General features: G+C 37.4%; 1 protein-coding gene across 1 annotated transcript; it reads right to left on the bottom strand.

Annotated features, from left to right (window-relative positions):
* Window positions 1-4,787: 4,787 nt before the first annotated feature.
* LOC109213261 lies at window positions 4,788-9,907 on the bottom strand. Its single transcript, XM_019377042.1, has 6 exons — window positions 9,590-9,907; window positions 9,343-9,399; window positions 9,189-9,266; window positions 6,163-6,228; window positions 5,946-6,011; window positions 4,788-5,866 (listed from the first exon to the last, which is right to left on the bottom strand). The coding sequence occupies exons 1-6, from the start codon at window positions 9,767-9,769 to the stop codon at window positions 5,033-5,035; spliced, it is 1,281 nt and encodes a 426-aa protein (XP_019232587.1). The 5' UTR covers window positions 9,770-9,907; the 3' UTR covers window positions 4,788-5,032.
* Window positions 9,908-15,676: the final 5,769 nt, after the last annotated feature.

Below are 15,676 nucleotides of genomic sequence, written 5' to 3'. Positions count from 1 at the left end.
TAAATAAAAATTTTAGTTTCTTAACAAAAAAAAATTCTTTTAACGTGTTAAAAGCAAAATCTACCCATGTAACATAAACAAAAAAAAAAAAAAAAAAAAAAAAAAAAGAGATAGGTTCATAAAACAAAAAAAATTTGTAGTTGTATGGTCATGGAATTAATATATAAGGACATTATATTAATTATATACTATTAGCTGTATAATTTTTTGGTACAATCTTCCTTTTTAACAGTCTTTTTCACATGATCTGATTATTACTTTGGTTAGAATAAGCTGAATATTTCTGTTTTCAACTATAACGACATTAATTAAAACTATTATTAGTACCCGCGCGATGCGCGGATACAAAATTAAATTGTAATTTGAGTTATTGGAATTACCTTAAAATTTAAACCTTCCAAATAACATGTTTTTTTATTATTTTATTTTATATCTGTAACAATCCAACTCCTTGATTTTAGTACTTGTATTTTATTCTGTGATCAATATTAAATAATACTAAACATATCACGTTTGTGATTGTCTTGTTTGAGCATATTATTTTAAAAAAATTCTTACTACTACTTTATGTTTTACCTCAAATTCGAATAAGTCTTGTCTTTCTACATTTTCACCCAAAAGGATGATACAAAGCTTGGTAAGTTAAAAAGCTTGATCAATTACTTAATTAATTCGTCCCTGCCATAAGTATACAAAAAATGTTAACTAAATTATACTACTATATATTATTATTTTCCAGATTAAAATCAATATTTAATAATATAATTTGTATCATAATTAAAAAATAATTCTTATTGAACTACTGCTTCCATTAATTATGTTTCATTTATAATTCAAATTTTTAATGTTATTCTAAAAGTTCCAAGTGGTTTCATTTTAATTTGCCACTTGGCTTAACCACATGCTTCACTACCCTTCTTTTGATATAATATTGATAGATATTTATTTTGTTTTAAAAATATTGCTCGTAAATTTTAAATTATTTAAAATTTATTAATATTTTAAGTATTGTATATTTAATTTATTTTATTTTCTACACTTATGATTTATAAATGTCTTTACATTATCTCTAATTTATTTTTATTGTTCAATATTTTTAGTTTTTAATTTTACTATTAAACTTGAGTTATGTAGACTTATATTATGACTTTTCTTATCATAATATAAAAAACTTTCTCATCTCAAATTTAAATAAGTTTTATCCTTTTTCTTATGATAAAAAATCTGAATTTTTATTATTTTTTATTTATTCTTTATTTTTTGTTTTATATTATTCAATACCTAATATTATTACATTGTCATGTAAATTTTTATTAGCCCGTTTGAATTTAATATTTATTTTTACCACACTTATTCTAATATAATATAGATAAAAATCAAAAAACTTTCTCATCTCAAATTCAAATAATTTTTATAATTCTATTTTCTTAATTGGACCATATTTTCAAAAAATTATGTTATGCTTTCAAACTTAAACTAACTGAACTCAATTCNTCTGCACACATGGTGCAGGAAGTAATGTGAGTACTCCGACCCAGTGAGTAATAAAAATAAATAACGACTGAGAACATAAAATCCCACAAGGGCACAAATGATGCTATCTCAAGCAGCAACATCAGATAAACAGTAGAAACCGGTGAAATATAATAAGAAAATCTCTTTGAAAAATAATTAATAAAACAAGTATGCTCAAGTAGTAAGTCAGCCATTGTTACCTGACCGGTCAGCCATTGTTACCTAACCAAACGCGTATTACAGTGCCATTGTTACCACTGGTCAGTCATTGTTACCTGACTGGTCAGTCATTGTTACCTGACCAAACGCGTATAACAGTGTCATTGTTACCACTGTTCAACAAATCACTCTAGATGGGTACCCGCGCTCACTGTGGGTGTGCAGACTCCGAAGGGGCTCCTACAGCCCAAGCGCTATCAACAAGGACTGAAAGCCAGAACAATATCAATATGAGGCCAGAAAGCCTCCTCACCTCCCTCATCATGCCCTCACATAAGGCCCTCGGCCTCAATCAGTCCAGAAATAGTCAACAGCCCCTCGGGCAACAGTAAAGCAATAATACTAAGCTCAAACAATAGTTCAAATATCAGTTTAAAACTCCAAGTTTGAGTAAATATGGCTGAGTTCAAGAAACAGTGTAAATCACATGGACTGAGTTCAAATATTATTTCAAACAGTAAGGAAAATAGTGATGATAGTTCATAAAGAGTTCAAACAGTCGTCAATAAGCCTCAAATATGGCAATAAGCCCAAATCATAGTGAAAACATCAAGTCATTGCTAATACGCGATAAAATATCGTCCGGACTGGACCAAGTCACAGTCCCCAATAGTAAATGACCCCGCCCTCGTCATGGAACGCGTGCCTCATCTCAACATAGCACCAAGTTGTGCCAATCCGGGGTTCCAAACCCTCAGAACATCATTTAAAATCATTACTCACCTCTAGCCGGTCAAAAGTCTAGCTCGCTATGCCTTTTCCCCTCGAATCGACTTCCTCGCGCGTCGAATCTGATCAAAACTATAAGGAATACATCACAATAAGCTAATGGGTCATAACCCAATCGAAAACACTCGAAAAATATCAAAAATCACGAAGTTGGCAAAACCCGAGCCCCGGGCCCACTTCTTGAAAAATTATAAAATTCACATCAATGGATTCCTCATCTCGCCACGAGTCTATATATATCAAAATTATCCAATTCCGATACCATTTGGTCCTTCAAATCATCATTTTATATTTTGAAAGATTTCACCAATTTTCGCCCCAAATTCCATCCCAAATCATGAAATAAATGATGAATTCAATGATAGATTCATGTACTTTAGCCAAATGTGAGTTAGAATCACTTACCCCGATGAGTTTCTTGAAAAAACCTTCGAAAAATCGCAAAAGTCCGAGCTCTCTAGGTCAAAATATCAAAAAAAGAACCCAAAACCTCGTATTTATAGAGTAGCCCCAGATTTTCACCTCCGCGGCCGCGCAAAAATGACCGCGGTCCGCGCAAAACAAGTGCTGTCCGCGCTAAGACGAACGCGGCCGCGCCAACTTTGACTGCAGTGACAGGCTTCAGTATATTGGCCATAACTTTTGCTACAGATGTCCAAATTGCAATATCTTTACCTTTCTGGAAACTAGACACGAAGGGATATAACTTTTGTTTTTGAACCAACTCAAAATTCCTTGTAGATCAAAAGATATGTTGTTCCGAAGTAGGACCAGCGACCTGCAGATCTTCATGACCGCGGCCACGGTCACTTTTACGCGCCCAACACAAGGCCAACGTGCCCCGCGCTAATAGGACCGCGCCCCGCACGAAAATGACTGCCCCATCCATTTTTCTAAGTTCCGGGATGCCCGTACTCGCTCAAAACTCACCCGAAACACACCTGATGCCCCCGGGACCTCAAGCAAAAGCACCAACGCATCCTAAAACATTATTCAACCTCGTTCCAATCATCAAAGCACCTCAAACAACATCAAATTACCCAAAACTCATCGAATTCAAGCCTAATTTTCTAAAAACTTTCGAAATACACTTTCAATCAAAAACCCGACCAAACCACGTCCGAATGACCTCAAATTTTGCACACGTTAGGTTTGGAGAGAGATGGGACCGGTTATATAATAGGGGAAGCAGATGCAAGCTTTTTATAACCCAAATCACCTAACGAAGCTACAGCAACTCTCGGGATTCCATTCCGACTCTCGGATCAAAATCTCACCTATCAACCGGAATTCGCCAAAATACTAACTTCCCCAATTCAAGCCTAATTCTACACCGGACCTCCAAAATAAATTTCGATCACACTCCTAAGTCATAAATCACCCCCCGAAGCTAACCGAATCATCGGAATTCAAATCCGAGCCCTCTAACACAATAGTCAACATCCGGTTGACTTTTAAAACTTAAGCCTTCCTTAAAGAGACTAAGTGTCTCATTTCATATCAAAACTAATTCAAATCAACTCTAACACACCACATACCGATAACGAAACATGAAGAAGCATAAAATGGGAAAAACAGAGCGGTAACTCATGAGACGACGGGTCGGGTCGTCACACGAGGACTAGCCAGAAGGATGACAAGGCAAGTTAAAGGGAAAATGTGCAGGGCATTTGTGCTAACAGTATTAGCAGTTGTGGTATACAACATATGAAAAGCAAGAAACATGGCATTCTGGGAACAAAAGGTGCTAAGACCTGGGCACCTATGCCGCCAGATAAAACAGGATTGCAAGCACAAAGCGAATGAAGTACTAAGAAGAAAATACTCAAGCAGGGACAGAGCTTGGACCGAAACAATCTATAGATAAAAAATATATAGGAGGGAATTGTATATACGAAGATAGAAACACACCATTAGAGAGGGGGCTATTTGATACCTATGTAAACCAAAGTTGTAAGTGTTGGTCAGGTGATAGATAAAATCTTTTTGTTTCATCAATAAAAAAAAAAATCTTTTACGTGTAAAAGCAAATCAATCTCCCATATACATACAAAAAAAAAAGGTAGGTTCATAAAACTAAAAAAAAATTATAATTATATGATCATGGAATTAATTTATAAGGGCATTATATTAATTATATACTATTAGCTGTATAATTTTGGTACTTATAACTTTGGTTAGAATAAGCTGAATATTTCGTTTTCCAACTATAACGACACTAATTAAAACATTTGCTGGATAGGGTTATTTACATATTCCGGTTTAAATCAACATTTTCACGGAGCACTAAGATAATTAATCCATGAGTGACGTTACAAAAAATATAACACACTGGTTCATAGCCTCGACAGTTTCGATGGTTTAGCACCAAGCAGATACTAAAGAAAATATGGGGAAAAAGAGATACAACTCAAAACCAAAATCCAGTGGAGGAGTAAATCTCAATTATTTATTGTCTTCACGAACTCACAAAGAAGTAAATCTCCTATCGTAAAAAACATAGTAATTTGATCTCTAGTAATTTATTCCCTCTCTTTTCTGCTAACCTCATGCCTTAGAACCTTACTGTTTAATGGAACTGATGATAATAACACTGGCTTTTTAATTTCATAAGCTCCTTCCTCTTCCTACGGGCCTTTGCTGCTATAATGGCATCTGTAGACGCACTGTCAGAGCATGAAAAAGGTTGTTGATACATTTTAGGGGAGGCACCGGCTACATGCCCACGAGCAGAAGAAGCAACTTTGACATCAGGAGAGTTGTCTTGTTGACAACAATCACTTTGTCTAGCTATAACTGGTCGTACGAAAGCACTTGAATTGGAAGTCACCTGGACCAGCCCTTTAGACCGAAGTGCACCCTCATTTAGTAGATAACCACTGTCAGCTTCGCGAAGGATGTCTCTATGAAGAGTATCTATTGAGTCAGTAGTTTCCGTTTCAACTTTCGGAGGAGTTGCTGTTAGGTGGTTCTCCGTGTTGACCGTGGTTCTTGGAGTGGAAGTACTACATTCATGAACTACAGAAGTCTCGTGTTGGTCATTATGATCTGAGGATGGTGGATAAAATAGATTACTTTGGGCAAGGAATGGCATTGGACTAGGGAATGGAAGTATATATAAAGGAGTCTCTGGCTTGTTCATCATCGTGGGACTTTCTAGTTTGTCAGACGGTTTAAATTCTCCAAGAGGTGTAGGCAGCTGTCGTGTAATACCAGAAATACTATGAGAACCACTTTGTAATGGTAGACCATCTAAAGGTTGAAAGGACCAAAAGAACGGCGTTGCCCGAGTTTGGTTATGGAGGAAAGTTGGGAATGTAGTTGAAGTACTAGGAGTTTCCACAGGTGTCAACTTAGACTCATCATCTGTTTCTTGAACTTCCGCCTTAACTATTTTAGCCATCTGCAAATTAACCAATCATGTAATTTGTTGTGTAAATATGTAATTCAAAGTCAGTAATCTCAATATTGAACTATATTACCTGTGTTTTTAAGCTATTATTTTTGTTCCTCAAAGAACTATACTCCGCAGCAGCAAGCTCCTTATTCTATTTCGTCAAAAATGTCACCAAGCAGGAAATGACTATGGCAGAGATAATGATCCTAAAGTAACTTTGTGCATTGGACTGAGTTACTCTCAAGGTCAGGGAACTGATTACAAATGGAAGAGAAACATATATGCAAAGATATTCCACATACCTTCTTCAAATTTTCGTTCTCCAATGCAAGATCTGCTGCTTTTCTTGTCAATTCCTCTTGCATGGCCTAGGAAAAACAATTAGACATTGACATGCTATACTCTGTTAACCACGATATGGTTAGTTGTCAGAGGAGCAGGAAATGTAGAAGTCATTGGAATAGGAAATTCTATGAAGATCTACTGAACCATATAAAGACTTGTCATTCCTTTTAAGCTGATGACTTTGTTGCAAGTCAAGTGGTTAGGGTACAAATGCAAGCTAAATTTGAAAAGTCTCAATTGCCGCAAAAGCACAGCACACATAACCGAGGATGTCCCTATAGGACTTCTTAATTGTTAATTGAATGAAATTCTAATGGGTATAAATTGATGTTGCCTGGTCGCAACAGTTTCCAAATAAATTACACCTATTCCAAACAATTACAGAAAAAAAAAGAATAAAAAACATGTGATGTTCTGTTGTGTAAGGAGAGCTCTGAAATCAACCAGAGCTCCCACTCCAGTAGTTCACCAACAGCCTGAATTAGTTTCTCAAAAAAATATTCTGAGAGTGTAGCCATAAGCGTGTTACGGAAAAGGATCAACTCTAAAGTTGTAGTTGATCAGTAAATGCTTTCTTCGTTCTTAGTGTAGAATACTGGTTTGCACCAGATGAGAACCTCAGTTTGCATTTAACTCCTAGCATCCAAAAAAACAAAAATCAAGTCTTTATATCAACCATGGAGGATACTTTAGAATCTGATCCAGTTGCCTTTTAGCAAACAATTGTCAAGTCCAGACCAACCTTCATGCGGTTTTCCAAATAACAAGATTTGGTCAACTCTAGCTTAAGAAAGAACTTAATAAGAGACATTCCTACAACAATTTCGCTGTTCTCCTTCTCACAACTTGGGACCTTTTATTTTTGTTCTACGCAGTTCCACCTTTGCGACTACACAGTGAGAAACAAGACGGAAGCACTGGTCTGGCACAGCATGATTGTTACCTATGTTGCCCAGACTCGGGTGTGGGTATCCGATACGGGTGCGGATCTAGAGGTCATATTCTTCATCAAGTAAATCTTAGGATTCGAGATCCGAGTGCGGACACGGGTACTGGAATACAGCCAATAAATGTATATTACGGAGTATAAATATATATACACATATTTATAAGTATATATTTTGAGTAATTAAAGTGATTGAACTAAAACTAATAAAATTTATTTCTTTATAAAAACCTAATATTTTATTCATAGGGTATCTCGTGTAATAGCACAGCATTCTCATACTTAATATAACTACATATTGTATATGACTAAAACCCACCGAATCAAACCAAATACCCAGTCAGTCTATACTTCTCGGTCATAGATGTAGTCCAAGCACCCAAGGTAAGTTGACCAAATCCAGTGTGAATCCCACACTGCCACACCCATATCGTGTCGACACGGGCGCGGCAAGGATTTTGAAGAGTCCGAGCAACATAGGTGGTACCACTCCCTCAAAATGCATATTCTTACTTTGACTTGGTACAATCATCACAGATTCAGCAGAACATCTAATGAGCAATATTGAGTGGAGACATCAGGGCCACCGGCCATATATTATCTTTTTATTTAGAAATAGCAGAGGAAAATTACTGTATTGGCAAGAGAGGATTAGATGTGGCTTCTTAGATAACATGGTAAATCTTAACTTTTCAAGAAAAAGGATGTTTATATTGAGACGCACAAAAACAAAGTGAGTCCTTCAAAAAGGGAGGAGAGCTGCCTTAATCATTGTTTAGGAATAATTCTTCATAGAAGGTGAAGACAAAAGTTTTCAAATGTACCCCTAACAAATTCGGAGCATCAAAGCTATACAACAGAGCAGGACAAAAAAACTTCCTTCATAAAATTTTAGGTGAAAAATTCCACACTCATTAGAATATCAACAAGCATAAGCATGAAACCTTTACGAATTTTAGATTTTAGATTGTCAATTTGACTTCAAAGGGAATTATGAAAGTCAATAGTCTTACAACACCCGCAGTTAAGTACTACGTGCTCGGGCTCTCCGAAAATGCAGTCGGGTGCCTATCAGATCCTCCAAAAGTAATGTATCTTTGCAGGATCCGACACGGGTACGGCAACATTTTGGAGAGTTTGTGCAACATAGGTTAAATAATTAAGTTTGTGCTCTCATGCAAGACTCAAATGCGCACTTAGCTAGAGGCATAAGCTTAAAAGCTAAAAAGAGGTCGGGAGCTGAGATCCGAAGTTAAAAAAGTATTGAGATTACTGTATCCCTTAGCAGGAGGTGTCCACTTCTCTTTACATTTGATATGTTGTGAAGAAAGGATATCCCAGAGTAGAAAAATGTAATCTTGTGGACTACCAAGGGAAAATTAGGAAATATGCTGCTAAATTGAAGCATGAGACTTAATAATCAAGTCAGTGGATGTTAGAGGCTACAAGTGGAATATGATGACAATTATGCAAACTTTTAGGTGACACCAAGAAAAGTAAAGAAAGAATTCGTTCTTAATTAAAATGCTTATTGTTTTAACGAAACCGAAGTAGCTGCTTCCATTTGAGAAAACAAAGACGTCTTTGGAAAAGGAGAACAGACATTCCTACTTAGCCGGCAATGGTATGCATTAACCTAAAACAAGCGAAATAGCCGTAATTTATTAAAAAGAATACACCATGGACAACGAGGCCTAAACCTTACAAGGATAACTCCTTTCAACGCTGTCAAGGAAACTTTACTAGCTTTGAGAATATCCTTGAGGTTACTTCCCAAAGCATTCATGATGAACATAAACCAGTGCATGCAACAGAGAAATAAACAAAGTACTGGTGCAAACAAAAATGATAACTACAAGCAGGTAGGTCAAAAGTCAACTTAGAAAAGAGACACCAAATATTTAGCGTTCGACCACACAGATTATGCTAGAGAGGCAATTCCTCCGAGGAAAAGCACATTATAATGAGTAATAACTGGTCCAGAAGAGCTGCGAGTTATGCTGGTCTTCCTGACGAAAATAGCTCAGATGAGCATACCTGTCTTCGGCGAATTGTCTGCCTCGCAGATTCTCTATTTGCAAATACACGGCGCAGCCTCCGTCCTTCCTTCTCCGCCTGAGAGGACAGTTGCTATGATAAGAAAGTAGGAACATCTGAGGAATAAGGATAAGAGATTGTAACATTTCAGTACCTGATCAGTCAAATCCTGCCTCGATTTGCCGCTGCTAACCGGTGGATAAGCTTTTTGCTAAAGTAAAGGCGGATAAGCTTTTAACTGAGGATACAGTTGCTCAATATTTCAAACAATATTGGGGTAAATTTAACTATTTTTCCCTAAGTTATAGTAATACATTTAAATTGTACACTATAGTTATCAATAAAAAAGATTTATCATATCGTCAGTCTATAAAAATTGAACACATTCATAATACACATACTGTCGAATATAAGCCAGCTGCATCCCGGGTGTCCATGCAGAGTTGAACGTCACCAGTCACCGGATGCGACAAACAAGCCAACACCTCCGCCGCTTCCCACTCACATTCCACCAGTTCATCATCGGAAAACCTACCGTCCGCCGCGGACGGCGTCGTTTTGTGTATCTCTTCGTTGTTCATGTATACAAACAAACATATCAGGTGTTAAGGTAACGAGTGAGAGTACTTATCCAGTATTGAGGAGGAAGCAAAAAGAAACAGAGGAGGAGGAGGGATGCGGAAGCGACACATGTCCTGCCAGATAACCGTGACACAACTTCCAAGATGAAAGACATGTATCTGTAGACGCCAAGTGTTGTTTGTTAAATAGACGCACGTAAACTTGTGAGTGGTGGCTGGCACGTGCCTGAAGCTGGTCTGTTGTGCTGGGACATGATCTAAAGTGCAGGGTGCACTAAATTATAGCTATGTGCGGGATCAAGAGAAGGGCTGACCCCTAAGGGTCTCTTGTATGCGGTCTTATTTTATATTTCTGCAAGATATTATTTTTACGGCTTGACCTGTAGCCTCCTGATCACATAATAATAACTTTATCAGTTACGCTAAGCTTCCCCTTATATTGGGACATGGCCTGTTCCATTGAAAAAATTTGCGCAAAATACAAATTGGCCGCTCAGCCGAATTGAATTATATTTTCTAGCTAAAAAGTGGATAAATATATGTATTATCAGCTATTATATTGAAAGCCATGAGAAATATATATTTTTCAAAAAAATTCTCCTCAACTCGATAAATGTACTCATGCGTTGCATTTATTTTTATGTTAATTTTATCACTTAATTATAATTGATGCACTTATTCTCGTATCACTCAATTGTAGAAAATTAACGTAACTTGGTATAAACCAAATGTGAATAAAGTATTTTCCTTTTTCATTAGTGAAAAGCTTAAGAGTATAAAATAATAAGGATATCATTCATTTTGCCATGAATTTTAATCTTAAAAATCTTTTTATGATTAATATAAAACACATGAAATAGTGAAATTAGGGGGAAAATAGTTAAAGAGGGGCAGATTGTATGGGCCAAAAAAATATCTTTGATATAGGTAAGCCACGTCAGCATTACTATAGCCCTTGTCGATCGCCACGTGTTGTACGTAAGGTCCCCGTAAAGAGCGGTCTCGTGGCCAAGTAGCCTCAAAGCAATGAAGGACGCGGTCGAAGAGTCAACAAAGATCAAGGTCGCGAAGTCACCGTGGATCAAGGTCGAGGTCGAGCATTTTAGACAAAGTTATAATGGCTAGTTCTAAGATAAAACATAAAGGAGATATTCTAGTGGATATTCTCTACACATGTACTATTAGGGTTTCTAGGAACATGTTCCCTATAAATAGAAAGAGACACAATGATAGAGGACATGAGATATTCATTTGTAAAAAACACAATGACTTTATAGAGAGAATCTGGTCCTATTGCAAACATACAAAAATAACCTTTCTAGTAAGATTCTTGTCTAGCATTTTCCGCCGGATCCAAGAACAGCCTAAGTGTTCAAGGGCTCACTAATCACATCATTGTCAGAAAGAATATCTACTGATCTCATCCCATTTCAGGTGATTCACACGTTTTAATTTACTTAAATGTCATTTATTGCTATTTATTACTATTGAATGCCATATTTCACCTTTTTGGATCGTTGAATATTGTTATTATTGCTTATACTCACTACCATCTGAATAGAGATAATAGTTATTTGCTACGGTCCGACAACTTTATCTTTAGGATATTATTCATAACTTTTACAGAATGAACATAGACACTTTACACAATGAACATAAACTGTTTCTTAGTAGTGTACATATCCCATATATAGATAGCAGATTTGTAGGAATCTCTTTTATTTCTTTCCTTAGTTAGCACCTGATGTACATGTATGTATATGTATCACTACATGAAATTATATACCAATTTGATTCTTCCTTACCTTGTTAATTAGATGGTATCAGAGCCACATTTGTGGCTTCGCCAGAGTTGAGTTTGTCTCGCCGGAGTTGACCAAAACTTTTCGGTTGACACGTGAGGTGCGTGTGTGGTCCATTCTCTGTCCAGCTTTGTTCTCCGAGGTCAGCTTGATATTTTCGATCAATTGTTGGTTATCCTTTGATAACAGAACTTTATTTTCGTGAAGAACAGACTCGGACAAGGTTGTATTACATCAATTTTGGTCACGTTTGAGTTCTTCTACTATTTGGTTTGTTTTTTGGGATACTGAAGTAGTCGTGGAACAATATTCTTGCATCTGATTGCTTATTTTGTGAATTGGTATTTGTTGGGTCTTCCTTGTAGGACGCTTTGTTACAATTTGAGACTTGATATTATCTGTTGGGTCTTCCCTTATCAGAAACTTTATTGGTCTCTGATTTTATTTGATTTGGGGACAAATTTGTTTGGTTCTCTGATTTGGTTGAGTGGATTATTGGAGTAGAGTTCTGTAAATATATTGTTGACTTCGTATTTACCAGAGATCTGTTTTGGTATCTTTTAGCTTTGGGAACCTCTGTTAATTTAATCGGTGTGTTATTCAAAGGAAACATGATGGTAAAGAATAATAATGCAACAACTCCTAGTCTAGCAATCTTGGTTTCGGATGAGTTTCTAAAGTTCCTTCAAAATCATAAATCAGTTAAGGAACCTTCTTCAGTTACTGCCTTTGCTGGGTCAGATAAAACATGTCTTATCACCTCGTCCAATAAATTGGTGATCGATTCAGGTGCCACAAATCACATGACAGGTAATCCAAATATTTTTTCTAGCTTTCGCTCACATAAAGCACCCTCTCCAGTTACTGTAGCTGATGGATCAACTTGTAGCAGTGTTGGATCTGGGACTGTTAAACCAACTTCCTTTATTACCCTGTCATCTGTATTAAGTCTATCAAACTTGGCCTTTAACTTGATTTATGTTAGTAAAATCACCAAAGACCTTAATTGTTGTGTTGTATTTTTTTCCGATCATTGTTTGTTTCTAGATCTTACAACAAAACAGGTTATTGGTAAAGGATATTTATCTGGTGATCTCTACATCCTTGATGAATGGGATCCACGGTCTATTGCATGCTCTAGTGTTGTGTCTCCCTTTGAAGCACATTGTCGATTGGGACACCCCTCTCTGCCTTTGTTGAAGAAGCTTTGTCCTCAGTTTCAGTATATTTCTTCATTGGATTATGAGTCATGCCGATTTGCAAAACACCATCGCATCTCGTTAAGTCCAAGGGTTAATAAACGAGTTGAGTCAGCTTTTGAGTTAGTTCATTCTGATGTTTGGGGACCATGTCCCGTCTTTTCCAAAACTGGGCATAAGTATTTTTTTACCTTTGTAGATGATTTTTCTCGAATGACTTGAATTTACTTTCTGAAGAGCCGCTCTGAAGTGTTTACTCACTTTTCTGCCTTCTGTGCTGAAGTCAAAACTCAATTTATCGCTTCGGTGCGTATTCTAAGAAGTGATAATGCTAAAGAATACATGTCAGAGTTATTTCAGTCATATATGAGACAACATGGTATACTACATCAGTCTTTATGTGTTGATACACCCTCTCAAAATGGAGTTGCTGAGAGGAAGAACATGCATCTACTTGAGACAGCTCGGGCACTTTTGTTCGAAATGAAGGTTCCTAAACAGTTCTGGGCTTATGCGGTCTCTACGGCTTGCTTTCTGATTAATCGCATGCCATCTACTATGCTTGGTGGTAATGTGCCTTACAGTGTCCTTTTTCCAAACAAGGCATTATTTCTTGTCACGACCCGGATTTTTCACCCTCGGGAGTCATGTTGGCGACTACTCGTGAAAGCTAGGCAAGCTGAGTATTATAAATTCATTACCTTTTTTATTAAGCATGTTCAACAATTTAAAGTAATAAGTGATTAAACAACAGAATAAATTAAATAACCAGAAATGCGGAAGACGAAAACTTAATAGTTTAACCAAACATTGCTACATAATCTGAAGCACTATACTACCCAGAATTTGGTGTCACAATTTCACAGACTGTCTAAGAGTACTATAAATAAAGGGTCCGAAGAATAAATACAAATTGTCTCAGAAATACATAGAAGAAACAGCAGGGAAAGATAGAAAGAGACGCCAAGGCCTGTGGACGCCTGCAGGACTACCTCGGGTCGCCTGAATGGACTGAAGACAGCACCCTCACTGCGTTCCAAATGCTCCGGTATAAGTATCTGCACACAGTGCAGAGTGTAGTATCAACACAACCGACCCCATGTGCTGGTAAGTGCCTAGCCTAACCTCGGTGAAGTAGTGACGAGGCTAGGACCAGACTAACAAACAAACCTGTGCAGTTAAATCATATACAGCGGAAAATAAAAGCAGATATTCACAGTTAAAGATGGGGAGGGGAAGGCATGCTACGGGGAGTATTAAATAACAACAAAATACTAAAGAGGAATGTAAAGAAACCATAATTTAGTTGCCAACAATAATGAGGAAAACAAACACAGTATTCACTTTCATTTCTTTCTCGTTGCAGGCCCGCTCCTAATTCATATATCTCGTTGCAGGCGTGCAACCCGCTCCCATTTCATATAGTACCGTTGCAGGCGTGCAACGCGCTCCCATTTCATATGTTACCGTTGCAGGCGTGCAACCCGCTCCCATTTCATATATTACTGTTGCAGGCGTGCAACCCGCTCCCATTTCATATATTACCATTGCAGGCGTGCAACCCGCTCTCATTTCATATATCACCGTTGCAGGCGTGCAACCCGCTCCCATTTCACAATTCAACACCTTTCATATTTCAACACCAATCATAGAAGAATCCCGGCAAGGGAACAATAAGACAACAATATCCCGGCACGGGAACAATAATATAACAACAACATCCTGGCAAGGGAACAATGATATAACAACAACATATTAAGCATGAATAAACCACGACGGAGTCACAACAATTACAATACAAGACTCACCGGCATGCTTGACACCGACGTACAGATACTCGTCACCATGCCTATACATCGTACTCCACAATTAACACATAGCAAATAAGATACAACTCCTAATCCCTCAAGCTAAGGTTAGACCAAACACGTACCTCGATGACACGAACACAATTCAAGCCTCAACTACCGTTTTACCTCTTGATTCTACCACCAATTCGCTCGTATCTAGCCACAAGTTACTTAACTATATCAATAAATGCTAAATGAATCAATTCTAATGCATGAAAATAGATTTTCTAGAGTTTTTCCCAAAAAGTCAAAAATCGACCCCGGGCCCACATGGTCAAAACCCGAGGTTCGAATCAAAACCCGATTACCCATTCACCCACGAACTCAAATATATAATTTATTTTGAAATCGGACCTCAAATCAAGGTCCAAATCCCCAAAATTTAAAAAACCTAAGTTCTACCCAAAACATCCAATTTCCCCCATGAAAACTTTTGATTTTGAGTTGAAATCATAAGAAAAGATGTTAAAGATTAATAAAAATGAGTTAGAAATGACTTACAATCGATTTGGAAGAGTACTTGTCTTTGAAAAATCGCCCAAGAGTGTTTAGGTTTTGAAAGGGGTTTGAAAAATGGTTGAAATGCGTCTAAGTTATGATTTTGCAGGTTGCAGATGTCGCAATTGCGACCAGGGTTCGCAATTGCGAACCCCTCAGACTGCTAACTTCGCATTTGCAAACAGGGGTTCGCATTTGCGAACAGGGGTTCACATTTGCGAACCCTTAGGAATCCAGTCCTCTTCGCATTTGCGGTGTCGCATTTGCGACAATTACATCGCATTTGCGACAAAGGCAGCCCAGGCCACTATTCGCATTTGCGACACATTGCTCGCATTTGCGAGCTCGCATTTGCGAGCCAAGCTTCCAATTGCGAAGCCTGCAAGCCTGCAACACACTAGAAATTCCTAAGTCCAAATTTCACTCCGTGGCCTATCCAAAACGCACCCGAGCCCTCGGGGCTCCAAACCAAACATGCACACTAACCCAAAAATATCATACGGACTTTCTCGTGCATTCAAATCACCAAAATAACATCAACAACTATGAATTTAGCAT

This window comes from Nicotiana attenuata, unplaced genomic scaffold, assembly GCF_001879085.1.
Source record: "Nicotiana attenuata strain UT unplaced genomic scaffold, NIATTr2, whole genome shotgun sequence".
NCBI classification, from domain to species: Eukaryota; Viridiplantae; Streptophyta; class Magnoliopsida; order Solanales; family Solanaceae; genus Nicotiana; species Nicotiana attenuata.
The sequence above is the reverse complement of the archived record's forward strand: the minus strand, read 5'-3'. Positions and strand labels throughout refer to the sequence as shown.

Bases quoted from the DNA above. Each gene is read 5' to 3' on its own strand.
- LOC109213261 (XM_019377042.1), bottom strand. From the start codon at position 9,769: ATGAACAACGAAGAGATACACAAAACGACGCCGTCCGCGGCGGACGGT. The intron at 9,267-9,342 runs GTACTGAAATGT...CTGTCCTCTCAG, and splicing joins GGCAGGATTTGACTGATCAG to GCGGAGAAGGAAGGACGGAG. The intron at 6,012-6,162 runs GTATGTGGAATA...TTGACGAAATAG, and splicing joins AGAACGAAAATTTGAAGAAG to AATAAGGAGCTTGCTGCTGC.